Genomic DNA, 27,370 nt, shown 5'->3' with positions numbered 1-27,370 from the left:
TTCCTTCGGGCCCCTTCAGCCCCTTTCCCTAACATCAACCCAGAGTAAACTATAGAGGGGGGAAGGAGGGAAAAGAGCCCCTCCTCTAGGTGGAAGGTACTGAGAGAGTATCCCAGGCTGTGAAGTACTGCGTGGTTTTCCTCACTGCTCGGTAAACTCTTTCTGTAGATGAATCTTGAAGGAGTGTCAGAGTTTCTCATGGTATTGCAGGGGCATTTGAATTAGGTCAGAGCCTCCAGGGGATATTTTGTAGGACAATATTCCTTTGGTGTATTTTAAAAAACGTAGTCTCATAATATCGGTCACATAAGAGAACATCTAAAAATCTTTAAAAATAGCTATGAATCCATCATTTTGAGGTAGTGAGGACTTGGAGCCAAGAGGTATGAATGTCCATTCCTTTGTTCAGCCGCCTGTCCATCGGCACATGGTTCAGAAGGATTTACTATGTGCCAGGTCGTAGGGATTTAGAAGTTAGTAAAACATGTTTCTTGCCTTCTTAGAATTTGTTAGGCGGTGAAAGAGACAAATATTTCATCAAACAAGTAGTTACATCATGAGAAGTGCTCTGGAGGAAGTGTGCCCAGGTATAAAGTGGGACTCAGAGAAAGGCCTAGGTTAGCCGGGAGTGAATGGGGAGTTAAGGTTCCCCACAGGCTGTTTCGGCCTGGCCTAGAGGGCCTAGTAGCTAGGTGTATAGGAGGCAGTGGGGTCTGGTTACTGTAGGCTGAGGGAATAGATGTACTCAGAAAGTGAGAGTCGTTGATGAGATTAACCTAGTTAGGGAAATGGGAGAGTGTAGTGATGTTTGGAGTATAGAATGCTCTGGAAGAGTGAAGAGATGAGATTAGAGAGGTAGTAGAGGCGAGAAGAGGAATCTCTCATGCTTTGTGAAATAAGAACCCTTGCACAAGAAACAGGGATTATTGTGCATGTACAGATTTCTCATACCAGGAATTCCCGGACTTAGCTCTCATTCCCTGGATGCCATTCCCTGGATCCTCAGGTTCCTACCCTTGATCTCAGGGTTTGAATTGGGCCCTGTTTAGTTTGGCAACCAGTTAAGCCAGAACTTGGTGGATTTGAGCAGCAAAATATAGCAAGCTGTCTGGGGATGAAGAATATAAATATAGTTCAGTGATGTGGACGGCTGTCATTTATTAAGCTTTTAAGTGCTTGGCTCGTTCCGAGGTACATCACAGAATTCCCTTTAATCCTTGTGGCAGCACTACCAGACAAGTGGCTTTATCCCCATTTTAACAGACCAAAAGACCTTCCAAGTTCTGGGAGGTTTGAGTAAGCTTGCCCAGGGTTCTAGAGCCAGCTAATGGCAGGGATGGAGTCAGACCCAGGTTGGTTTGTCTGACACCACAGCTCATTCTTTGCCAGCCCTGTGCCCCTCACGAGACTGCAGCTGTGGTCTCTAGGGCGGGTGGAATGGTGGCTCAGGAATGTAAAATGACCATTTCAAAAGCAGTAAAACTGCAGTTTTATCTTTGATGTTAATGTTATCAAGATTCCTTGGTTAGGAATATAACCTAATTGTCTTGTTTCTGTGGGAAAGTTGGGTTTCATTACAGGTGTTTTACTTCAGTTTACAAGTCTATCTCAAGGATCGTGTAACTTGCCAAATGGCCGTAGTTGTACTAGGACGAGTATCAGTTATCTCATGACACGTTCGATTTGTATATAGAGTTGAAATTGGGATTCTAATGATTTGAATACATTATCTGCATCTGGCAGATACTTTAATGAGTGATGTTGCAGATATTCAGAGTGCAGATATGGCCTAAGGGTGAAGAAAACCAAGAATTTCCTCTTGAATTTTTGGCTGGATGCTAGCAACCCTTTTTGGATGGTAGCTCAAAAGAAGGCTTCTCATCCTGTTAGCATACTTCCATTCCTGTATGTGTGTATAGTCTTACTCTTACCAAGATGGAATTAGGCAGAAGGACTTAAGAAATTGTCAAGAAGAAGTAATGTATAAAGGCCATATCTTGTATCTTTTTCTACCAAATTTCTTGTCCATTTGGCATGTGTGTTTCCCTTTTCCTGTTTTGAATGGAGCTGAAAATAACATGGTATTTTGGCTTTAAAGGAAAATGACTCATTTTGTTGTGTTCGGCATTTAGTTTCTGAGAGATGTATTTGGCTTTTCAAATGGCACAGGAGTTTGAGATTTTGGTCTCCATTTCATTTTATTAGGAAAAATGTTATTTATGACACTATATAGGAGTTTGTAAGCAGGATATTTTCCAGGTTAGGGGAAGAAATTATTTGTGAGTGGGATGCCATTTTTTTTTTTTTCCTGTGCTGGTTTACAGAGCATTTCTGTAAAATGAATTTTCTTATTTTAATTTTATAGAACTCTTTTAACAGTTTCAACTGAAAACCATTTTAGGGGAAATAATTTAAAGAATTTCCCATTTAAAAAAATGTGTATCATTTCATGAATTTATAGTATTATTTAGAAACTTCTTTTCTTTTTGGTCTTGAATGCATCGTGAAGGTGGATGTCCTTTATCATTTACTTAAAGTGAACACATTATATAAACTAGCATTTGTCATCTCCATAAGCATGAAGTATGTATATATAGTTCCTACCTATAATTGTCATTCAGGAAGCTGACAGATGGATTTTCCCTCTATAAAAGCCGTCATTTGTGTGATTTGGGGTCTTTTAATAGTAAAGTCAGATGTTTGCTGCTAGGCTTAGATCTCTTTGGGTAGGCAAAAAGTGAGAAAAGTCAGACCACTATTTTAGAAATTGTAAAGTCAATTTAAAGAAATAAAATGTGCTTATGACTTATGGCTGAGCAAAGATATATTAGGGATCACTGTACGTGCTGAGATTTGAATTATAAAACTGAGCAGATTCCTCTTCACCAAGCAGATACCTTTTTAAGGGGCTGGGAGGAGTATTCCATATCGCTGGCCTCAACCCAGGTGCCTGCAGGTGCCAAGGACCTCTAGGTTAGGGTACCTCTCGTCACCATACGGGAACAGAAGGGCAGTTGCTCGATCTCATTTTTCAAAAGAAGCTAAAAACCTGAAATTCTGTGCAAAATTCTCCCAAGTTTAAATGTTGGCCAAGAATTTTTAAAAATCTTTAAAAAATTTAAAATGCCGTGTGATTCAGTATCATGTGTATATCTGTAGGCTGGCAGTTTGTGACATCTTGAGGCTCCTCCTGCCCCCTTTTAGTAATTAACTGCAGCTTTTGCATACAGATCTTAAAAGAGGCTCTTCTGTATCCTTACCCCCAGTGCCTCTCTTCATCTGTTGAAACCCCTGGTAGGAGGGCGCCTGCGGGGCTCAGTCAGTCAAGCGGCTGCCTTTCGGCTTAGGTCATGATCCCAGGCTCCTGGGATTGAGCCCTGCATTGGGCTCCCTGCTCAGTGGGGAGCCTGCTTCTCCTTCTCCCTCTCTCCTCCTCCCTGCTTGTGTTCTCTCTCTCTCTCTCTCTGTCTCAAGTAAATAGAAAACCACTGGTTAAGTCAGTTATAGTCACTTAATGTCTTTCATGGGATTTTAATACTATCAGGGAGACACTACTAAAAATATTAATATGCTTTATGCTGCTTCATGCTACTTTATGGTGCCATTTTATTTATTTATTTATTTTAAAGATTTTGTTTATTTATTTGACAGCGCGAACACAAGCCGGAGGAGCGGCAGCTAGAGCAGCAGAGGGAGAGAGAGAAGTAGGCTCCCCACTGAGCAAGGAGCCCGATGGGGGACTCGATCCCAGGACCCTGGGATCATGACCTGAGCCAAACGAAGGCAGACACTTAACCAGCTGAGCCACCCAGGCGTCCCTGTGGTGCCATTTTCTATCTAAACAGAATCATACATGGGTAGATGATTTATTCAGAGTACAGGGCAAACCGGCAGGTTTTAGTATAAAACAATATGGAAAGTTTATTGATAGGGTTTCAGACTCCACATTGCAGCCAACCTTTAAGAAACTGTCACTTGCTGAGTTTTGGTGTAGTATCAAAGACTATCCGTAATTTTAAAGCTATTTTAAAAGTATATCATTATTTTGGTTGACATAGTGGCTGTATTAGTAAGATGAATGAACGATTACTTATTTTTTCCAACATTGACTTAGCATTGGCTGCTTTAATGGCACTGTGTATTTTTTTTAATTACTTTTATCTGCTGCCTCCCCCCCCCCCCCCCCCCCCACATGTGCACATGTGCTCACTCTCTGGTCCTCCAAGACCTTCTCATGGGCTCTAAGGTCAAAACTACCTTCATAATAGGGGCGTCTGGGTGGCTCAGTCCGTTAAGTGTCTGGCTTCAGCTCTGGTCATGATCCTGGGTCCTAGGATCGAGCCCCATGTTGGCTTTCTGCTCAGTGGGAGGTCGTCTTCTCCTTCTCCATCGGCCTCCCCCCGCTCGCACGCCTTCTCTGTCTTGCTCTCTCAGATAAATAAATAAAATCTTTTAAGAAAAACTGTCTTCGTAATAATACTGAGACTTTGTCTTTTTCACTGTTCTGAAATTTGTGCTCTTGTTCAAAAGCAACGGCAGGTAAAATATTGGCTTCTTAGCACACATCAAAGTAGTGGCACCAAACTGTATTGAAAATTATTGTATTCTTCACTTTTTTGCACTTGCAGGAAAAGATAGTTTTCACTCAAGGGTGTCTTTGATGAAGTGGTAAAAATACTAATTTTATTAAATCTTAACCTTTGGGTATACGTCACTTTAATATGCAGTATGACAAAATGAAAAGAACCTTGGCTGTCTTGAAGAAAAACACTTCCGCAGTTGTTTTAGATGCAAGCTGAGCTAGCTGCTTTCTTCAGGAACACTTATTTTACTGAAAAGACTTGGTTACTTGACAGATGTTTTCTCAAAAATGACCATAGTGAGCCTGTCACTTGAAGGAAAACAACTGAGGTTGTTTGTTGCCAGTGATAAAATTAAGCTTTCGAGCAAAAATTAGAATTTTGGGAAATTTGTATCCATCATTGTGAGTTAAACAGACATGATTTTGAAGATCTGCGTAAGTCAGCAAAGCCATTATTTTCCATATGACCAGCACATGCTGTTACAGACTTGCACATGGGCAAAAGATTTGATAGGATTCCGCAGATTTCACATTGCCCCCAGCCTTTAAGGAAGAATCACTTGTCAAGTTTTGGTGTAATATCAAAGAAAATCTACAGTGATCTGTAAGGGGTAGTGAAATATCGCTCCCTTTTCCCGCAAGTGATTTATATAGGGCCAGCTCTTCTCGCAGACTTCAGCCAGAACAGTGTACTGTGACACGCTGAATGCAGAGCAGGGCTGAGCATCTGGCTGTCTTATATTAAGACCGATAACAAAGAGGTCTGCAAAAATGTCAAACGGTCCCCCATCAGGAATAGTTTTTGGGAAAACAGTTACTTTCCATAAGGTAATTTTTGTCTGTGTAATGAGTTTATTATTTTTGTAAGAAATATTCAAAAAATTTCTTGGTACTTAATATTATAAATATCAGTGTTTGTGACCCCCATAAACAAAAGCATTTTGGGGTCCTCAATTTTTTTAAAGATTTTATTTATTTGGAGAGAGTACAAGTTGGGGGGGCAGAGAGAGGGAGAAATAGGCTCCTATGTGGGGCTCAGTCTCAGGACCCCAGGATCATAACCTAAGCTGAAGGAAGCCGCTTAACTGACTGAGCCACCTGGTGCCCCTGGGGTCCTTAATTTTTAAGAGTGTAAAGTGGTTCTCAGATAAAATTTAAAATTTTGAAGTACATTATGAGGGGTCAAGAAGGGAGGCTTTTGGGAAGACTCTTAAGGAATATTTGGGGAGGTGAAAAGTGTGCATCCAGAGATTTTGATTTACTTTTAGAGAAAACCCTTTTATAGGAGATACAAAGAAATAAACTAAATGGTCTCTGTGTTCTTGAAGCCTAAAATCTTTTGTTTCTGGTAAATTTTTAGTCTCTCTTTGGCCTTTGCCGTAACCTTATTCCTTGGTTACTTAGTGTTAAACTTCGAAGTTTTCTGTAGTCAGCTGTGACATGAGAAAAATTAAGGACAAAATAAGAGTTCCTAATACAGCTAAATTTATTTAGTTTCTATTACTCTAAGATTATGGCCTCCTTACATTTTTGCTGTGAAAATGAGGTGTAGTGATTTTTTTTTAACGTGTGTGTTGTCCGTATAACTACCTTGCTTCTCTCATTATTCATCCAGCTCCACTCCCATTTACTGTTCTGGAAATCCCGAAACTGGGGAACCCATGATCAGGGGTACATTCAGATAGAAGCAGTACAAGATGGATTTCAAAAAATGTATCTGAAGGTTGGACGTCTTGAAGTCAAATTTCAGACCTCCAATGAGTCATAATCACAGAGATGGAGAGAATTATCCCTGATGTGTTGGTGCTTCTTGCCTGCCAAGACAGCCCTAATCTTTCCAGGTTCTTGCCAGCCATCCTCAGTCCCATGGGACAAGGTAGCTCTTAATATTTAAGTCATAACACAGAGTTGGGTAGGTAGCAAGACAGGTTTTATCCCCTTCCTAGAAAAACAGATCCCCAGTGTAGCCTGAGAAGACTCGGTTGACCCCTTTCTCCCCAGCACCTCCTAACGACGCTTCCCCGTAAACACGCCTCAGGTGGTTTGCTGTCGGCTTGCCCCAGGACTGTGTGGAAGGGGTTCGGGGTTGGATGCTCTCCGGGCTGGATTGAGTAAGGCAGCACCAGAGTTCATTTATCTGGTGGGGCTGGGAATGTGCCTACTAGATGCTGGCACAGGGAATGACCGTTTGAAAATAGCCTCTGCAGCTTTGCCCGAAGCAAAGCCTCTTCTCCCAGTGCCAGTGGGACCGCCGCACGATTGCTGGAACTTATTGATGGACTGACACGTTGTACTGAATGTTGAACAGCTGACACGCAGAGTTCAGAGGTGGCCGTGTGTAGTATGGCGTGACATTTGTCTGAAGGAACAATGCGGAAGTTACGGACTGAGTGCCTGTCCTTAGGGAAGTGCAGGGTGACATAGCAGAAAAGACCTTAAGTTTGACTCCTGTCTCTGCCGTCCATCTAGCAACATCGTTGCTTGAAGAAAAAAAAAAAAAGTTCACTGCTTCTTGAGTTTTAGGCTTTAATAAAGATTTAGAGTTTCCTTTTGGGGAGATGCCAGAAGTATTCTTACAGTATTTCTTTTCCACAAGAAAACAACCTGGGCACGGGTTTTGAGTGTGTGATGTAGCGTCGTAGGTAACCTTTACCGCTGGCTGTTGTTCCTTTGTATGGGTTAGTAAGCCCTTTCCTCCAAAATTAAATGATACGGGTATGTGAAAGTTTTATTCCGAGGATGGCTCAGTAGAGGTCGGAGTGAGGTCACTTTAAAGGCAGGTTGCTAATATGATTGGGTAAGTGGTGAGTTATTGAATATTTTCTTTATGTTAACTGGTCAGCTTATAAGAGCTAATATGGGCAACTATCCTAAAAGAAACCTGTATGTTTGTACTTTTCTTAACCTGTTTTAAACTTCAGTTTGAGGTGGAAGACTTGGGGAGTTAGTTTTGTTGAGATTGGATCAGGAACCTGTTCTTCCTCTGAAGTGGATTGTACGCGAGTATTCTGCATTGTTCGCTGTTGCAGCTGTAGCCGAAGTCGTGTAAGAGTGGGGAAGGGGGTTGTTTTCGCCTGTCCTCCCTGGCTCTGGAGCCAGTTCAGACGGAAACAAGTGAATGCAGAGTAGGCACGAAGGTCCTCTAGGAGGGAGAAGCTGTCGACTTCTGTAGGAAGAAAAGTAGGGCTGTCAGGACAGATTCATGGAGGAGGTAACATTTGAGCTGGGCCTGAAATAAGCAGGAATGAGACTGGAAGAAATGAACTGGTGGCAGATTTTGTCACTTTTTCCCCGTTAAGGTGATTGCTACTAAACATGAAACATGGCTGGGTGGGTGGGGGTACCCGGGCTTACACTTCCATATATGCTAAGACCTTCGTCTTGTAGAAGGTGGGGTGTCAGGAATGTCTCTATGTCCTGGAGAAGTGAAGCCTTTTTGGGATCTAAATGTACCTAAATTTTTTTCATTTTAGAAATAAAGCTAGAAATCCGTCAGGTTTCATTCAGTTTAGGGGTATGTATGTGTTAACATGCAGGTGTGGTATGTGATGGGTAGACAGAGAATTCTAAGACTAACGGACCTGCATGATGCTATTCCCAACTGAGGATCGGTGAGAGGATGAATTATCTTTGAAATTATAATGTTAAATTTGGGAAAAAGGAGACTGGACTTATAGGGGATTTTTAGGGCAGCGGCGAAACATGTTAGATTCCAGCAGGTTATACTTTGATTTCTTGTCTCTTTTTAAACATTAGTTTGCTGTTACCCTAGGTGCTTTAAGAAAAAAAAAAAATCCGGCCTCTGGATCTGTAAAAGTCCTGTAAATTTAAAGGAATGAAATAGGTTATTGAATTGGAATATAGAATAAATCTTTGGTGTAGGAGTACTAAGGATTGTCAGAAGCTTATTGCTAACCTATCCATTGTGTGTTACAGCCACCTCACAAAGGCTTTCCTACCTGTCCCTGAATGAGATTAAATGCTGAGTTATGAGGTTATTTTGTTATGTTATGCTGTACTCTTAAAATTGTTTTCCATCACAACCACATGTAAAGATTTATTCTGAAATGGAATTTGGTGAGTTCTAGGGGAGTTTTCCTTTTATTTTAAAAACAAGGGAGACTTTTGTTCATGTTGCTACTAGAGGAAATAATAGTTAATGACTTTAAGCATTGTAAGCTTTTGGGGAAAGATCCTTTAAAGTAGACGAGTGGCTTATAATTATGTGAAGACATTCAGTAACTTAGTAATTGAATGTGATCTTCATATGCAGCGATTCTGTGGTTTCCGTGTCTGCTGAGGACTCTAATGGTAAAGGGGGAGCTACATACTTGTTATTTTATGGTTTCTTATTTGTGGGTTTTTTGTCACTATTGTCTGGGATTTATGCCTAGGGGGCCAATTTAGTCCTGATAACTGTTTTGAGATTTGCAAGCATGATATATTTTGTGTAAACTTGGGGAATTGAATTTAAGAAATTAAAAAAATTTGGTATTTGGGAAAACATCCTAAATGACCGTGTAAAATCAGTTTGAATATGAAAGTTTCAGATGGGTTAGATGAAATTGAATATGACAGTAAGTGCTAATCCCATATAAACATTATATATGTATCCCCGCTGATCTGTTTGCTTTTCAAACATTCATAAGAATTCCAGGACTAAAAAGAACCACAGATGACTATTAATCTTCCCTTACATAGATGAGAACCTGAAGCTTAATAGGCTCAAATGAGCCCGGTTGGTACTAGATGAGCTGGGAGTAAACTCCAGATTTCTTGTTACCCATTGGGCATTGTTTCCAGTACAAATGGGTGTATATTTCAGATGTGGTTAAGAGTCCACCATGATTTTTAAGATCAGAAAATTGAATTGATGGGAGTGACCATTTCCTCTGTCCCCTAGTGGCCTGAGATTTGCTGTCCAGTTCTTGACTTCATACTTTTAGCGTTTTGATGCTTTCAAAAAGCTTATTTTAGTGTCATAAATACTGTTTAGGTGGAATGGAAGGCATGAAAGCAGCATTTAATTTTTAATCAACGTTATTGCCCAGTTTTAAAAAAGCTTTGACAAATATATTTATCCGCCCGCCGCTCCCATCCCCACAACTGTATACTTTGTGAAAGCTCTCAAGACCATGTTGGGCGAAGAGAAAGGAATGGGAATGAATGGTTTAGTTGTGTGCAGGAAAAATGTCCCTTCTTGGAGTACTACTATGGTTTTGGGGAAGTAAACCTTTCTTAGCCTTCTCTCTCCAGCTCTCCTCCTGCCTCTGCTCCAGGATTCTGAAGGCTGTTGTGTGGAGCCTCCCAGTTTATTTGATCCCCATTTTCTAGTTGGCCTTCTCTAGAGCTCATGAATCCCACACAGTGCATTACTCTTATGGCATTTTATCTTTTCTCGGAATCCAGAAATGTGCCTTGTAAATGAGCAAACTGGGATTTGGTGGAAAGACTTGACTTTATAGGCTAAGGAAAATACATTTTTGTTAAAGTAAATGCAACACCAGGCAACAAAATGAAAATGTATTTTATGGGAGGCCAATTCACACATGGTCAGGTGCTGTTCTTTAGGAATGAGAATAAAGTCACTAATGAGTGGGAGAGAAATTAAGTATGGCATCATTTTAAAGTTATTTTTGCTTAGGAGTAAGATTCAGAATTGGAAAGTGTATATGTTAGTGTTTGAAAGGTGCCTCCTCAACATTAAACAGAGGATAGAATTTATAAGGATAAAATAAAGTTGAGAGACAGTTGGGTCCTACTAGAATCTCTTACTGAAATAGGTCATTTGCCCATATATATAATATATGATTTATGGCAGCTTTGAATCCTAAAGGGGCTCTAAGCTGTGATTTATTTTTGGAGTATGTATAGCACTTTCATCTGTTAGTACAAATGATTGAAATTTGATTTTTTGTATTTTTGTCACTTTTCAGAAAGCAGAATTCATGGAATTTCCTATTTTAAAAGTTTTTTTAAAAAAGATTTTATTTGACAGAGAGAGAGTGCATCGCACGCACAAGCAGGGGGAGCTGCAGGCAGAGGGAGAGGGAGAAGCAGACTCCCCGCTGAGCAGGGAGCCCAATGTGGGGCTCGATTCTAGGACCCCACGATCATGACCTGAGACGAAGGCAGACGCTTAACCGACTGAGCCACCCAGGCACCCCCATGGAATTTCCTGTGGATTTAATATTTTAATTTTTTTCTATTGCTTTCTAAAATTCTCTTTTTATTTTTAAGAGAATCATTTATGAAAAAATTTTGAAAGACCAGGCAGTTGTTTTGGTAACTTGATAGACTCAAACTCTTAACAGTCTCTGCATTTGATTACATCTTTACATTATAAAATGAGTTCCTTAAGTTGACCAAAGTGTCTGGTTTAAATGAGTATTATAATATTTTGTATTAATCCAAGGCTGTTTTCTTGAGATAAACAGCCAAATCATAATTGATAATATGAACTAATGTATTTCAGTTATGCAGCCCTTTGAGACTTTCTGAAGCATATTTGATACTCTTGTAGAAATGGGGGAGGTGTTATCCTTGTTTTATAGATACGGGCATGGAGGTTTTAATTTGTATAGTTTTGTGTCAGAAGGCCCTTCAGGAACTTGAAACTGTGTCTTAAGTCAATTAGGCTTTCAGGCTATTTCCTGCCCCATTAATGTTAAATTCTTAATAGATTTATGCTACTCCAGTATCTTCATTTTATGGTACACATGCACATTTAAGGATCTCTTCTGGCATATATAACACAGTGTTTAACAAGTGCCTTCCGTTGGTGTTGGTTCAATTACCAGTTCTGCTGCCACTTTGTGTATTATAAATACCAGGAGCCTCAGTTTCCTCATCTGTAAAATGGGATTAATATTATTATCAAAGTTGCTAATGGGGTGGTGAGGGAAGGGAATTGTAGAGTTGACCAGGGATATTTGTTGGGACAAAAATCAAAGATAATATAAAAGACATTCTTGCCATAGCAGATTTTTTGTATACTACCGTTAGAAATCACCAAATAATGATATAAGTACCTATCAGAACTATTTTGTTTGAAAATACTTTATACATGTGGTTTATTCATATTTCATTTTGTTTTTAAAGGTTACGGGAAGTTTCCGAAAAACTGAACAAATACAATTTAAACAGGTAAGAGTTTTAAGATATTTTAAATTTTCTGAAAAGAGCATTTTTTCTTTATTAGGAAAAATTATTTAGGCAGAAGCTCCCAGGAATATTTTAATCTATCAACTTTTTATGAGTTGGGTTCGTTTGAATAATAGGTTCTGTTCATACTGATTTTTTAAAAATCTGGCATACCAAGGACATAGAGTCACTGTAAGAATATCATAATTAATATTTTTCAATTATTGCTTATTGTGATATGTAAATATTAATTTTCAAAAACAGGTTTGGCCAGCTCTTTTTACCTTTGGTTAATCAGATAAAAACAAACATACCAACCCTAGAATGTATTTGCCATTTAAAAAATAATTTTGTTTGACTTTTTTATTCCTTAGCCACCCCCCTTTGAATGTATTGGAACAGGCTACTATCAAACAGTGTGTGGTAGGACCAAATCATGCTGCCTTTCTTCTTGAGGTAAATTGTTCACTGTAAGATACAGAAATGAAAAGGGACTTAAAATACAGTCATGTATTATCATGTATCTTCCTTTTTAACCAGGCAAAATAGGAGTTTCTTGGAAGAGTTATTTCAGAGATCACCCAGTTCCATTTACTTACTGTGTACATTCTCTGTCTCCGAGAAAGCTTCAGTGATTTACTACAGCTTGAAACCATAGTACTGGAGAAGTTCCTGATACCCAGTCATTTCCTTACTCTGAATTCTGTTAGAGATACTTTAAATTATTTTCACTGGCATCCTGATAATGTAACGTAAAATATACTTCCCCACGTCAGGCATGAGTGCATTCTGGAAAGGAACTTATTTGTCGTCTTCTGTATTGACAGCGATGGTGACATAATCTGTTTATTGAATAAATTCGTATTTTAATACACATTTTTACTCTGGCGATTTCTTCTATTTTCTTGGCTTTTAGGATGGTAGAGTTTGCAGGATCGGTTTTTCAGTACAGCCAGACAGATTGGAATTGGGCAAACCTGATAATAACGATGGGTAAGACATTAATGCCCTTTCCATTTAATGAATATTTAACTCTTAAAAGGTATTATATTAAACCGTGTTTTGATTTTGATAGCCTTCAAGTTTAAAAAAAGGCATTGTAGAAAATGAGGCACTTAAAATAGTGAAATGGTTATCTTGTAGTTTGATTTTAATTTTTCTGCAAGCAGTGATTTATAGCTAAAATACTAGTATTGAAAATAGCAGAGAAGTCGGTCACTTAACAGCAATTGAGTTATCAGAGAATGATTTATGTATGTGGTAGGTCCCAAGTCAGATCTGTTCTTTGATTGAAATGTCTTTTTAGATCTTTTTTTTTTTTTCTTTTCCCCAAGATTTTATTTTTAAGTAATCTCTATACCCAGTGTGGGGCTTGAACTCACAACCCTGAGATCAAGAGTCACATGCTGTACCAACTGAGCCAGCCAGGTCCCCTTCCCCACCCTTTTTAAAGTAATACCTATATCCAATGTGGGTCTTGAACTCAGGACCCCCAGACTGAGTCACATGCTTTACCGACTGAGCCATCCAGGCGCTTCGTGTTTTTTCCTTTTTAATGTTTCCAAATCAAGTAACTCAGTTTGAAATTGACAAGGGTCTTTAAAATTGTGGTTCTTTATAAATGATGACATATAAAAAAGCATTGCTAGATAACGTATGATGAATTTCAGTTGCCTGCCTCTAAGGAAAGCATGATTACTTTAAAAAATCTAAAGAGTAATTCGTTTGCAGTTAAGCCATGCAAACGCTTTGAACCAGGAGGGAGTGCTGGATTGCTAGGAGGCTGTAAGCTGTTAGGCTTGCTCTTTGACAGGAAGGACACATTCTAGGAGAAGCAGTCGGAGAAGAGCGAGGCTGGTGTTTCAGCACAGTCACTTGCAGAGTAGTGAGGCCGGGAGTCCCAGGCTTGTGCCTAGCGAGTTTGGGACTGTTCTGTGACTGTTGTACCTTCTGTTTTTTTCCCAGGTCAAAGTTGAACAGCAACTCGGGGGCGGGGAGGACATCGAGGCCCGGGAGGACAAGTGACTCCCCATGGTTTCTCTCAGGTTCTGAGACTCTGGGCAGGCTGGCAGGCAACACCCTCGGGTAAGTTGTGGTCAGGTGATGGCCTGCACTGGTCTGGGCTGGCGCTCTGTGAGTGCTCTCACTCGGAGAAATTGCTTTCTGTATTACCCAGCGGTGCAGTGAGGAAACTCCTGAACTCTGGGCAGGCGTTCTTGTTGCTCATGGCGGGGCACCGTGATAAAAATAACCCATGCAGGCTAATTACAATTAACCCAGGCTCTTGCCCTTTTAAAAGTGTCTGATGTTAAGATGTGTTTGTTTTATCGTTTACCATGTCACTTATGTTATTTCAGTTTTTCAGTGGTGCCGATTTTGGTCTTACTTATGCTAAGTCCAGGGTAAAAAATCTAAAATTTCTTTCTTTCTAGGTTCCAAATCTGGTAGTTCTTTTTGAATTAATTTAGTGAGGTTTGAAAATCATGTAATTAAATTAAATCTGACAGCCTTTAATTAAGTTATTTTTATTTTTAAAGATTTATTTATTTCTAGAGAGAGTGCAAGTTGGGGGGGTGGGGCAGAGAAAGGGGAAGACAAGCAGACTCCCTCCACTGAGCAGGGAGGCTCCCGATGTGGGGCCCGATCCTAGGACTCTGAGAACATGACCTGAGCCAAAACCATGAGTCCGATGCTCAAGTGACTGAACCACCCAGGCACGCCAAGTTATTTTAATTTTTTATCAATATACAGTTGACATGTAACATTATATTAGTTTCAGATGTATAGCGTAATGATTTGATATTTATGTATTGTGAAATGATCACCACAATAAGTCTAGTTAACATCCATCACCACACATAGTTTTTTGTTTTTGTTTTTTTAAAGATTTTATTTATTTATTTGACAGAGCACAAGTAGGCAGAACAGTAGGCAGAGGGAGAGGGGGAAGCAGGCTCCCTGCTGAACAGAGAGCCTGATGCGGGGCTTGATCCCAGGGCCCTGGGATCGAGCCTGATGCGGGGCTTGATCCCAGGGCCCTGGGATCAGGACTGCAGCTGAAGGCAGACGCTTAACCGACTGAGCCACCCAGGCGCCACTTTATCACCGTGCATAGTTACAATATATTTTTTTTCTTGTGATATGAGGACTTTAAAGATTCGTTCTTTTACCAACTTTCAAATACGCAATACAGTATTATTAACTATAGTCACCATGTTGTACATTACATCCTTGTGACTTACTTATTTTATAACTGGAAGTTTGTACCTTTTTACTTTTAAATTATTTATAACGTGTATACCTCTTAAACTAGATAATTAACTTTTTCATTTTATCTAAAGTTGGTAAGTTGTCAAATTAAAGAAATCATACACAAATTCTAAGCCAGATGATTTTACTCATTTTATACCTTGATTCTTGAATACCTAGATTTTCTGAAATTACCTGATGAGTGATTAGATAATGCCAAATCAGTCAAGTCAGCAAATGTGCTCAAAGGCTGATCAGAAAAATATAACTAGAAGCAATTTAAATTGTTTCAAAATATGGCAAAAGGAGGAATATTTTAAAAATATTTTGACACTGTGAATTTCTAGGTAAAGTTAGATTTGAAAATTGAGAGCCCCAGATGCTTATTGTTTCTTTGCCTTTTTGTTTTTATGCTGAACTAAGTTTATTTTGAGGTCAGAGGAAGGTCACTCAGTGGAGTACATCCTTTATTTAGCTCCTTCAGTGCTAGACCTATTAATAGGAAACCTAGATCTGGTCTTTATTAAAATATTAAGCATCTCTGTGCACACAACTAACATAGCAGTGTATGATAAAGAATTCTGAAAATGATATATAACAAATGAAATTGTCATTTCATTTAATAAACCTGAAGAAGTTTGATTATGTTTACTTAAGAAGGAATAACTGTTATGTGTTACACCATGTCAAACTATACCTTCTTTAAAAATTTGTTTAATTGCAGGGTCGGCAGACTACAGCCTACGGGCTGAATCCGTTCCCTCTTGTTTTTATTGAAACACAGGCATGCTTGATACTTTACTGTCTGTGGCTGCTTTGTGCTGAGATGGCAGAGATGAGTAGTCTTGACAAAGACTTCAGCCCACAAAGCCTCAATAAATTATTTGCTTGTCTGCTCTTTACAGAAAAAGTTTGCTGATCCCTGTTTTAGCTTATCCATTTATGTAGTGGCATTTGTTAACTAATTTGTACTCTATTTTTAAAGTAAAATTTTTATTTTGAAATAATTTGACTTTTTTTGTTGTTCCTTTTGTTGTTCTTAAAGTACATTACTAATTCGACTTTTAAAAAGTTGTAAAGGGGCGCCTGGGTGGCACAGCGGTTAAGCGTCTGCCTTCGGCTCAGGGCGTGATCCCGGTGTTCTGGGATCGAGCCCCACATCAGGCTCCTCTGCTGTGAGCCTGCTTCTTCCTCTCCCACTCCCCCTGCTTGTGTTCCCTCTCTCGCTGGCTGTCTCTATCTCTGTCAAATAAATAAATAAAATCTTAAAAAAATAAATAAATAGAAAGTTGTAAAAACTTTCACCTAGTTTCCCCAGTTGTTAACATTTTACATAACCACAGTACAGTGTTCAAAACCAGGAAATTAACATGATCAGTGCTTAATCTACCAAGTTATTCACATTCCACTAATGTCCCACTAACACCCTTTTCTCTAGTCCAGGAGTCAGCCCAGGATCCAGTATAGCATTTAGTTGCCATGCTTCTGTAGTTTCCTCTAGTCTGGGGCAGTTTCTCAATCTCCTTACTTTCTGGACCCTGATGAGTATGAAAAATGTCTGATTATTTGTAGAATGTTGAATTTGTCTATTTCCTCATGATTAAACCCAGGTGATGGCGTTTTCTTTTTTCTTTTCTTCTTTTTTTTTAAGTCTTCTTTTTTAGAGTGGTTTTCGGGTTCACACCAAAAATGGGAAAAAGATACAGAGATTTCCTGTATACTCCCTGTCTCTACACGTGTATAGTCTCATGTTATCAACATCTCCTACCCGAGCAGTCCATTGTTACGATTGCTGAAACTACATTGATACATCATTATCACGCAGAGTCCATGGTTCCCATTATGGTTCACCCTAGATGTTGTATGTTCTGTATACAAATGTATAATGACATGTATCCTCCATTATAGTATCAAACAGAGTAGTTTCATTTCCTTAAAAATCACCTGCACTCTGCCTGTTACCCTTCTCTCCCCTCTGACCCCTGGCAATGGCTGACGTTGTTACTTTCTCCATAGTTGTGTCCTTTCCAAAATGTTGTGTAGTTGGAATCCTGTGTCTGGTGTACTGCAGGTTAGTTAGGCACTCACCTACTGAAGGACGTCTTGGTTGCTTCCAAGTTTTAGCAATTATGAATAAAACTGTTAATCAGCATTGTGTGCAGGTTTTTTTGTGGATACAGGTTTTCAGCTCCAATACCAAGGAGCGCAATTGCTTGGAACATATGTTAGGAGTGTGTTTAGTTTTGTAAGAAACTGGCTACTGTTTTCCAAAGTGGCTGTTCCATTTTGTTTTCCCACCAGCAGTGAGTCAGAGTTCTTACTGTTCCAGATGCTCAGGCAAAATTGGTGTTGTCAGTGTTCTGGATTTTGGCCATTCTAATAGGCGTGTAAATGGTATCCAGTTGTTGTAGGTTGCATTTCCCTCATGGTAAGCGATGTGGAACGTCTTTCTATATGCTACTTGCTATCTGTGTATCTTCGCTGGTGAGGTGTCTGTTAAGGTCTTTGGCCCATTGTTTGATCAGTTGTTTTCTTCCTTTCTTGCTTGCTTTCTTTTTTTTTAAAAGGTTTTATTTATTTATTTGACAGAGAGAGAGAGAGTGCAAGCAGGGGGAGCTGCAGGCAGGGGAGAGGGAGAAGCAGGCTTCGGGCTGAGCAGGGAGCCCCAGGATGCCCGGGCGGGGCTCCATCCCAGGACCCTGGGATCATGACCTGAGAGGAAGGCAGATGCTTAACCGACTAAGGCCCCTCCGTATGAACTTAGAATCAGTTTATTGGTATCCACAAAATAATTTGCTGGGATTTTGATTGGGATTGCAGGTGATGGATTTTTGTCAAGAGTAGCACAGAAGTGGTGCTGTGCCCTTCTCGGTGCATCATATCAGGTGGCACGCGATGTTGATACGTCTCATCTGGTGATGCGATTACCCCTGATTAGTTAGATAAGGTGATGTTTGCCAGGTTTCTCAACTATAAAGTTAGTATTCTCCTGTGTAATTAATATGTATTCTGTGGGGAGATTTTTTGACTATGTAAGTATTTTATCTTTATGCTTGATTTTAGCATCCATTGATGATTTTTTGCCTTAAGTATTTCTGTGGTGTTGGCCAAATAGTTATTTTTTTAATTTTCCATTATTCCTTTTACACTTATTAATTGGAACTCAAGCATAAGGAAGAATTTTTCCTCCTTGGTCCATTTATTTCTTGTTTATCCTGTTCTGTTTCTCTTCTGTTATTTATATCATGGTCTCATGGATATTTTATTCGATAGTTTATAATTCATTACTATTTATTAGGTTGCTCAAATTGCCTTAGATTCAAGTTCTCTTTATAAATAAAACTTGGATATAACCAATTATAATAGAATGATAAAAATAGCAGTGGAATTTTATGATTTTGCTAATAAAATATGTAACATATAATAATAAACTATAGTACATTTGATCTTGAATAAAACCCCTGTAGATCTACCCTAAAGAAGATTAGGGCTAATCTTAAGACTTTAAAATGCAGAGAGAAGCGATTTTTGAGTCCCCCTAACGCGTCCTTGCCCACATTGCCTTTCTGCCCACTTCTTTCTGTCCCTTACTCTCTTATCCACACATATGCCCAGAACAAACTTAGCGTGAGGTTTCTTTGGCATTTGATTGATGAGTTGCAGTATTGAGAAATGTCACAAATGTCAAGGTGTCCACTGACTAAGTCATTGCCAGTCGTTTGTTTACCTTTATTTGGTCTTGTAGGTGTCCGCAAAGTGTAAGCGCTTGAGGGCTGATTGTTTCTCTTGGCCTCTGTGAAAATTCCCAGTTTGTTGATGGTGAGATTGTGATCAAGTTATTTTGTAAATTAAGGAATTTTATAGAGTCAAAAATATTTTTCTTCATTATACGTTTTTTTTTTACCCATGAGTTGCATAGTGAGTGTTTGTTCCTCTTTCTTTGTTGATTACAATGAACTTTAAAGAAGTTTGCAATTTATAGCATGCAATAGAGAATCTAGGACAGGCAGATCTTGAGACCCCAGAGGGCATTCTTATCCACAATTTTACTAAATGCAGTGAAATAAGAAAAAGTCCATCCCCATAGCCTGTGGTTGCCTGCCCCCTTCCTTCAGAGTCCAGGCTTGCTCCCTTTGGGTTGTGAATCAGGGAGTGAAAGGTCTCTGTATTTGAGAGCTACATTTGAAAGAGTTGGGGATAGTTGGTTTTTCTTTTTTTTTTTTTTTTTTAAAGATTTTATTTATTTATTTGACAGAGATAGAGACAGCCAGTGAGAGAGGGAACACAAGCAGGGGGAGTGGGAGAGGAAGAAGCAGGCTCATAGCGGAGGAGCCTGATGTGGGGCTCGATCCCGGAACTCCAGGATCACGCCCTGAGCCGAAGCCAGACGCTTAACCGCTGTGCCACCCAGGCGCCCCGATAGTTGGTTTTTCTTTCCCATCAGCATAGGTAATTGATAATTGATCATTTATTTTGATTGATTTTTCTTAGGAATGCAGAGCAGACAAAATTTATGGGACTTTTAATATTTTTCCCTTTGGCCTTTTCACTGTCAGCGGGTGTTTGTGCTAAAGATTTCTAGTTGCTCCTGTTTCCTCCCTTTCATAGTTACTCAGATTTATCCTGGGAGATATTTCCAAAATCTCCTAGGTATTTTTGTTAAACTCATTGCAGACCAGGTTAAGGGTAAGAACACCAAATTTACTTGGGGAAGAGAGTTAATTGTGCTCCATAGTAAGTTTAAAATGGAGATATTAGTATCTGAAGTCTGTTCATTCTGTTAGTGGGCACTGGATATAATAGATGATAGGTGTAAGCTGCTTTTCATTTGAGCTGCCATATTTCCTTTGGAGTCTCACTGAGCTCATAATTAGCCCTGGATTTGGAATGTAAAAGCCAAGGAGGTCACTGTAGTTTTAAATAGTTGAAGCTGGCCAGGTGGGTAAGGTAGTACGTAGTAGGGCTGTGACAAACTAAGTGAATGTCCCTTTTAAAAGTAGGCAGCTGATCCCCTGATTATTGCCACAGGAGAATACAGAGCCATTGTTATCAAATGCAAACTTCCATGCCTCCCTCCACTGTTTCTTTTTCTTTTTTTTTTTGAAGTGAGCTCTACGACCCTGAAATCAATTGATTGAACCAGCCAGGTATCTCTCACCCAACACCTTTTTTGGTCCCCAAAAAAGCTGTAATTCTGGATCTTTATGTGAATATCTTGACTTATATGTTGGAACTAATTAATATTTTCATGGAAATAAATATATACATGAGGCCATGTACCAATCATATACATGGTGTGTGTGCACGTCTGTGTGTGTATATGCTCTTTCAAATAAACTTTTTAAAACAGTTTGAGATGATAGAAAAATTACAAAGATAGTACTGAAAGTTCTCATATATCCTGCACCCAGTTTCTACTGTTACTAATATCTAACATTGATATGGTAAATTTTTTATAATTAATGTATATTGATACATTATTAGTCACTGAAGGCTGAAGGTTATTCATATTTCCTTAGTTTACTCCTACTGTCTTTTTTCTGTTCCAGGATCCCGTCCAGGATATCACATTACAATAAGTTATCTCCTCAGGCTCCACTCGATTGTGATAGTTTCTCAGACTGGCCTTATTTTTGATGATGGTGTGTGTGTGTGTGTGCACGCGTGCGGAGTGTATTTCTTTCTTTCTTTCTTTCTTTCTTTCTTTCTTTCTTTCCTTTCTTTCCTTTCTTTCCTTTCTTTCCTTTCTTTCCTTTCTTTCCTTTCTTTCCTTTCTTTCCTTTAAACTAACCAGCCAGGTTTATGGACAAGACTTGGTCCATGGGCTTCAAGTTTGCAGCTGTGGACTAATTCCTGTGGTGTGATTTCCTCAGTTGATTTTGAGTCATTCTGTTACCCCGAGTACTGTGTAATGGGATAAAAATTGTAGGATTAATTTTGATGAGCAAAGTACAGGTAGTAGAAACTCGTTTTCCCAGTACTTTTGAGTTTAATGTTAAAAATTACATAGCTCACTAAAATTACAGATTAAAATAATCGCCCATTCCCATACTATATTTCTTGACCACTACTTAATCTATTAGAGTATGCTTGTTGGTTCAATGTCTTATTCTTTTTTTTTTTTTTTTTTTTTTTTTTTTTATGTGACAGAAAGACAGCCAGCGAGAGAGGGAACACAAGCAGGGGGAGTGGGAGAGGAAGAAGCAGGCTCCCAGCAGAGGAGCCTGGTGCGGGGCTCGATCCCAGAACGCCGGGATCACACCCTGAGCCGAAGGCAGACGCTTAAGGACTGTGCCACCCAGGCGCCCCCTCAATATCTTATTCTCTCTAGATAGCGAGTTGATCAGAGGAAGGAATGATGAGGAGCAATTTAAGTAGGGAGACTGGTAGGTTGTTTGCATCGTGATAGAAGAAACACTCTACACAGTGGGTGTAAGTGGGAAAACATGGTATGCTCCTTGGTAATAGGTTAATGGGCAAACCAGAGATATTTTGACATCCACCTTTCAGCTAGCCTCTGTTGAGGGTTTGTATAGCAGAGGTTGCAAATTGGCAACCATTGGTGTTTTGATGGAAGAATCCACAAGTGAATTTGGGTATTTTAGGTAGGCTGATACTCTCCACTCTTCCATCTTAACTTCACTTATTTATGTGACTTATGCACCCCTCATGGAGATTTGTGTTAATGATACCTGTAAGGTCTGCCCAGGAGTAGATGTGTATTTGGATAGTATATCTAACCAGGTTTCTAGCATTATTTGCTTGGGGGAGAAATGGTATGCATTCCTTGGTGGAAGTCACAAACTAGGACATTTTGGAGTGAAATTAATAATTAGGCTCAGATAGTAGGCTTAAACAGGCAATATCTCAAACCAGGACATATTGTCACCCTGATTATATATTGTTAAGACTTTGAGAATATGGTTCTCCCTTTTTTCAAGTTGAAATAATATATTTAGCTATGAATGTTTAGAAATTTCAAAAGTAATTCTACTTGGAAGACTTTGTTTTTAGACCTTAATAGGAAACCATGAAGTAGAAATGCTGATTTAATATTTGATTTGAATACCTGTTTGTTTCATTGATCCTTTATTATTTTCTATTGCATAATTGTTACAATGTATATAACTTGAAAAGAAAATATGTACTTTCTAGGATATTGCTTACTTTAATAACACATGACTTAATTTTTTAAATCAGGGTATAAAACACATAACAAAATTTACTGTCTTAGCCATTTTTAAGTGTACAGTTCAGTAATATTAAGTATACTCATGTTGTTGTGAAACAGATCTCCAGAACTTTTTCATTTTGCAAAACTGAAACTTTACACCCATTTTAGCCCATTTATGCCCTCTCCTTAGCCCCTGGCGACTGCCATTCTACTTTCTGTGTCTATGAATTTGACTACTTTAGATATCTCATATAATTGGAATCACATGGTTTTTCTCTGTGACTGGCTTCTTTCACTCGCATGTCTTCAAGGTTCATCCATGTTGTAGCCTGTGACAGGCTTTTCTTTCTTTTTGAGGCTAAATAAATTCCAGTGTACATATATACCACATTTTTGTTTATTCATTCATCCTTTGATGGACATTTGGTTGCTTCCACCTCTTGGCTACTGTGAATAATGTTGCTGTGAAAGTGTGGGTATGCAGATACCTCTTGAGACTGTTTTCAGTTCTTTTGCATATATATCCAGAAGTGGGCTTGCCTGGGTCATATGATAGTTCTGTTCTTAATTTTTGATGAACCTCCATACTGTTTTCCATAACATTGCACCATTTTATAATCCGACCAATAGTGCATGAGTGTTCCAATTTCTACACATCCTTGCTGCTAACACTTGTAATTTTCTGGTTTTAGTTTTTTGTTTGTTTGTTTGTTTGTTTCAATAATAGCCATTCTAATGGGTGTAAGGGGATATCTTACTTGGTTCTGATGATTAGTGATGTGGAATATCTTTTCATATGCTTCTTGGCCATTTGTGTATCATCTTTGGAGAAATGTTTATTCATATCCTTTACCCGGTTTTGAATTGAGCTATTTTTTGTTGTTGAGTGTAGGAGTTCTTTCTATATTCTGGATATTAACCCATCATCAGATATGTGATTTGCAGATATTTTCTCCCATTTTGTAGGTTGCCTTTTCACTCTGTTGATTATGTCCTTTGAGGCACAACGTTTTTATGTTTTGTCTATTTTTGCTTTTAGTGCTTGTGCTTTTGGTGTCATATCTTAAGATCGTTGCCAGGTCTAACATGAGGCTTTTCCCCTATGTTTTCTTCTAGGAATTTTATAGTTTTAGGTCTTATGTTTAGGTCTTTAATCATTTTAAATTAATTGCTGCATATGGTATAACATAAGGGTCCAGTTTTTATTCTTTTGCATAGAAATACCTCATTTTCCCAGCATCATTTGTTGAAGACACTGTCCTTTCCCCATTGAGTGGTTTTGGCACCCTTGTCAAAGATCATTTGACCATACAGGCAAGATTTTATTTCTGGGCTGTCTATTCTATTCCATTGGTTTATTTGTCCTTATGCCAGTACCACACTTTCAATTACAGTAGTTCTGTAATAATGTTTCAAAATCACTACTTCTTTTTCAGAATTGTGTTGGCTCTTGAGGGTCTCTCAAGACTCCACATGAATTTTAGGATGAATTTTTCTATTTCTGTAAGAAAATGCCATTGGGATTTTGATAGGGATTGTGATGAATCTGTTGCTTTGAGTAATACGGACATTTTAACAATATTAAGTCTTCCAATTCACTAACATGAGATTTGATTCTTTTTATTTGTGCCTTCTTTAAATTTTCTTAGCTGTGTTTGGTAGCTTTCAGTATACAAGTCTCACCTCCTTTGTGAGGTTTATCCTTAAGTTTTGTTTTTTTTTTTTTTTTTTTTTTTTTGATGCTATTGTAAATGGAATTGTTTTCTTAATTTCCTTTTTGTTAATGTAATATACTTTTAATACTCCTTTGTTTTTCTTTTGGTCTGTGAGTGGTTCTTACATTTATGAAATCTGGCACATAGCTGAGGTTAAGTGATGGTTCATACTGTAGCCCTGAGAATGCAAAAATACTGTTTTTCTCTAAAATTATCTTGGACAGTTCTTAGGCCATAGATATAGATACATATAAACAATTGATAAGAGCACATCAGAAGTAGAAAAACCATCAAAGGGTGACACCAGGTTTTCTGGAGATTTTTTTCCATTTTACCGTGGAAACTATTGTAGAAGTTTTTTTATTTTTATTTTTGTTTAGACAGAGGTTGGGCTTTACAATTAAGTGAGAAGAGATCGAGTAGTTGTGTATTAATTTGAGAATTGTTATGATTAATATAGTCAAACATTTTTAAGGGAAAAAAAGGCTTGGGAAATCAGATTTAAACTAAATCTCTTTGCAACGGGAGGTTGAAGGTTTCAGTCTTAGTTGAGTACAACGAAGAGTAGTTGAGAGTAAAGTAGCTTTCTCTAGATTGATCTCTAAGTATTAGATTCATTTTAAAGAGGCATCAACTGTACTCAAAAAAATTTTAAAAGAGACTGGCACTGTCATGATTTCTAATTTTAATGTGATTTGGGGGAACATTTTCTTTAAGATCCGATTGAATGCAGAAAAGCAGTTGTTTATGGTTATCTAGCTCAGTTGATTTGAAGATCCTTAACACTCATGTTGGGGGCAGAAAGTGAAGATGGAAATGTCATGCCCTTTCTAAGTTTTCTCATACTTAAGAAAAAAATGATTATTTTAAGTAGTAGTTTCTTTTTGGTCAAGGTAGTTAATAGTACTAAATATTAATGGACAAATATCTTTGCAAATTAATGTTTCATTCCATGCAAAGCAGTTTGAGCCCTAAACTCTGAATACACTTCTTGTGTAACACACTGTTGGTAGTTATGTCCAGTGAGTCTTTGATGTAGAGGCAAGGTGTGTCCTATAACTCATTCTAGAATTGTGACTAGAAATACTTGGTATGTGGAGCTTTAAAACATGATTTCAAAAGATGCAAAAGTGTGATATATATCTTTCTAAAGAGTGAATTTACATGTAAGCATTTTAAAAATTGGAACAGTTTTATTTTAAGGCTCAGTTCTGTTACCTTGTTCTGTTAAAATACTGTAAAATATATGTCAATTAGACAAATAGCTTTGTCTTCACTTAAAGGGAATGAATGTGAGACACAAGGTAATCTTTTCAGAGTGATTGTTTAAAATGCTAATTCTCTAAAATTCTTTACTGTTTAGAAGTCGATGGAGTTCTGGAGTAGGTGGAAGTGGAGGAGGGTCCTCTGGTAGGTCGTCAGCCGGAGCTCGAGATTCCCGCCGACAGACCCGAGTTATTCGGACTGGACGGGATCGAGGATCTGGGCTTTTGGGCAGTCAGCCCCAGCCAGTGATTCCTGCATCCGTCATTCCAGAGGAGCTGATTTCACAGGTATAGATCTTGTAGAACACTTCACATAAGGCCACAGGAGAAGATGAGATTTAACTGAATATCCTGGGCTATAGTCATGACTCACAGCATGGATTGGGATTGTGAAATACTGCTTTTCTGTAGTTGCCCTTAGAAAGCTGATTTTGAGAAAAGTGTAAGCAAAAGAGAATTAGCGTAGCGCTCTTCTTTATTTTTTATTTCAGGCCCAAGTCGTTTTACAAGGCAAATCCAGAAGTGTCATTATTCGGGAACTTCAACGAACAAACCTTGATGTAAACCTTGCTGTAAATAATTTACTTAGCCGGGATGATGAAGATGGAGATGATGGGGATGATACAGCCAGTGAATCTTACTTGCCTGGAGGTTGGTGGATCACCATCATGGTTTTCTCATCTCTGGAGGGAGAGACGTTTTTGACTGGGGAATGGAATTTTAAAGTACAATGGATTTTCTGATGGTTCTTCCCAAAGTGGTAGATATTTCTCACTGGAGTATTTAATTTGATTGTAAAATACTTTTAAGGGAAAATGGGAAATGTTTTTGTTCAATAGACTTGTGTTTGGTTCCAGTAAAGACATGGATGTATGTGCATGTCTTTATCACTGGCTGATGGATGACTCTGGAATGTTGTTTTTGGTGCCCTTATTATTATGTAAAAACTCCATTTAGAGTTTGACTGCATTATCTCTAATACAAATATATTAAATAGAGATTTTTTTTCTTGTGATTATTTAATAGGTAGCCCAAGTGGCAGTCATGCATTTCATGTTCCTTAAAATCTTTGTTAATAACGTTAACTTTATTGCCTAGGTAGTTACTACTTTTTTTCTCAGGGTATATGAGTAATTAGTGTTATCATTTTTATCTGATTTAATTTTCAGAGACCTTTTGATGGTCTACAGATATTTTCAGTATCTGCTTTATTTATATTTGTTTCTGTTTATAGAGGATCTTATGTCTCTTCTTGATGCTGACATTCACTCTGCCCACCCAAGTGTCATTATTGATGCAGATGCCATGTTTTCTGAGGACATTAGCTATTTCGGTTATCCTTCTTTTCGTCGTTCATCACTTTCCAGGCTAGGCTCCTCTCGAGGTAATTTTGCATTTATTTCTTTGTGATCATTGGCTGGCTGAATGGAGAGACAGTGGTAGAATTCACTGTGTTTGAACTTTTAATATTACAGTAATTATACAATAATAAATTATTACTTATTAGTGTGTTTGAGTGCTTTGGTATTAAACTAGTTATTTTTGATTTCGAAGAGCCACAAATAGTACTTTACTTCAGAGATGATCTTATCAATATTGTGGAATACTTATCAAGGGTTACAACTTACCTACCTATATTTTTAATTAGGAATATGGATTCTGAACTAAAAGCAGAATTCTACTTTACAGTGACATGCAGCATTCAGAAAACAAGTCTCTCTAGTGTATTTGATTAATAAAGTGATTATTCTGTTCATTTTAAAACTTGGTTAGATGGAAGAGTGAAATAACAAAAAAATTTAATAGAATGGGCTTGGCCAATAATAAATATGTAGAAATGATTATCTTATTAAAATGTTATTTTCAAAAGTTTGAAATCCTTCAAAGGTATAGTACATAGTAGAGGTTAGAAGATTTTGAAATCATATAAATGTAAGACTTTCTCTGTTTATGTTGGTATAGATTTAGCTTGCATTTTAACCTTATTAAGTCAATATTTTTACTTTCCTGAATGTAAAACTGCTTGATTCAAATAACATACACAAATCGGTTACATATTATTTACTGATCATTAGTAAACTGGAAAAGATGCCATGTTATATTAGGACCTTCCTGCAAATATCTAGTACTTAAAAGCAAAGTTTAAAAATAATAAATCTATGATGATCTTTTAATATACTGAACCTATTATTTAATAGCTTTAAAATTTTTTAAATAAGTCCATACTTTATTGCCTTAAATA

The 27,370-nt window shown here is 38.2% G+C and overlaps 1 protein-coding gene across 2 annotated transcripts in view; it reads left to right on the top strand.

Annotated features, from left to right (window-relative positions):
- UBR5 (ubiquitin protein ligase E3 component n-recognin 5) overlaps positions 1–27,370 on the top strand; it is a 133,212-nt gene that overhangs the window by 29,815 nt on the left and 76,027 nt on the right. For both annotated transcript variants that reach the window (XM_040625554.1, XM_040625553.1), the window contains exons 2-8: positions 11,684–11,728; positions 12,100–12,181; positions 12,642–12,718; positions 13,691–13,810; positions 25,227–25,416; positions 25,620–25,779; positions 26,363–26,512. In XM_040625554.1, coding sequence (XP_040481488.1) covers positions 11,684–11,728; positions 12,100–12,181; positions 12,642–12,718; positions 13,691–13,810; positions 25,227–25,416; positions 25,620–25,779; positions 26,363–26,512 — 824 coding nt within the window. The remainder of the gene's footprint in view (positions 1–11,683; positions 11,729–12,099; positions 12,182–12,641; positions 12,719–13,690; positions 13,811–25,226; positions 25,417–25,619; positions 25,780–26,362; positions 26,513–27,370) is intronic.

Source organism: Ursus maritimus, unplaced genomic scaffold (assembly GCF_017311325.1).
Source record: "Ursus maritimus isolate PB19 unplaced genomic scaffold, ASM1731132v1 scaffold_9, whole genome shotgun sequence".
Lineage (NCBI taxonomy): Eukaryota > Metazoa > Chordata > Mammalia > Carnivora > Ursidae > Ursus > Ursus maritimus.
Note: the sequence above shows the minus strand (reverse complement) of the source record. Positions and strands in the feature narration are given on the sequence as shown.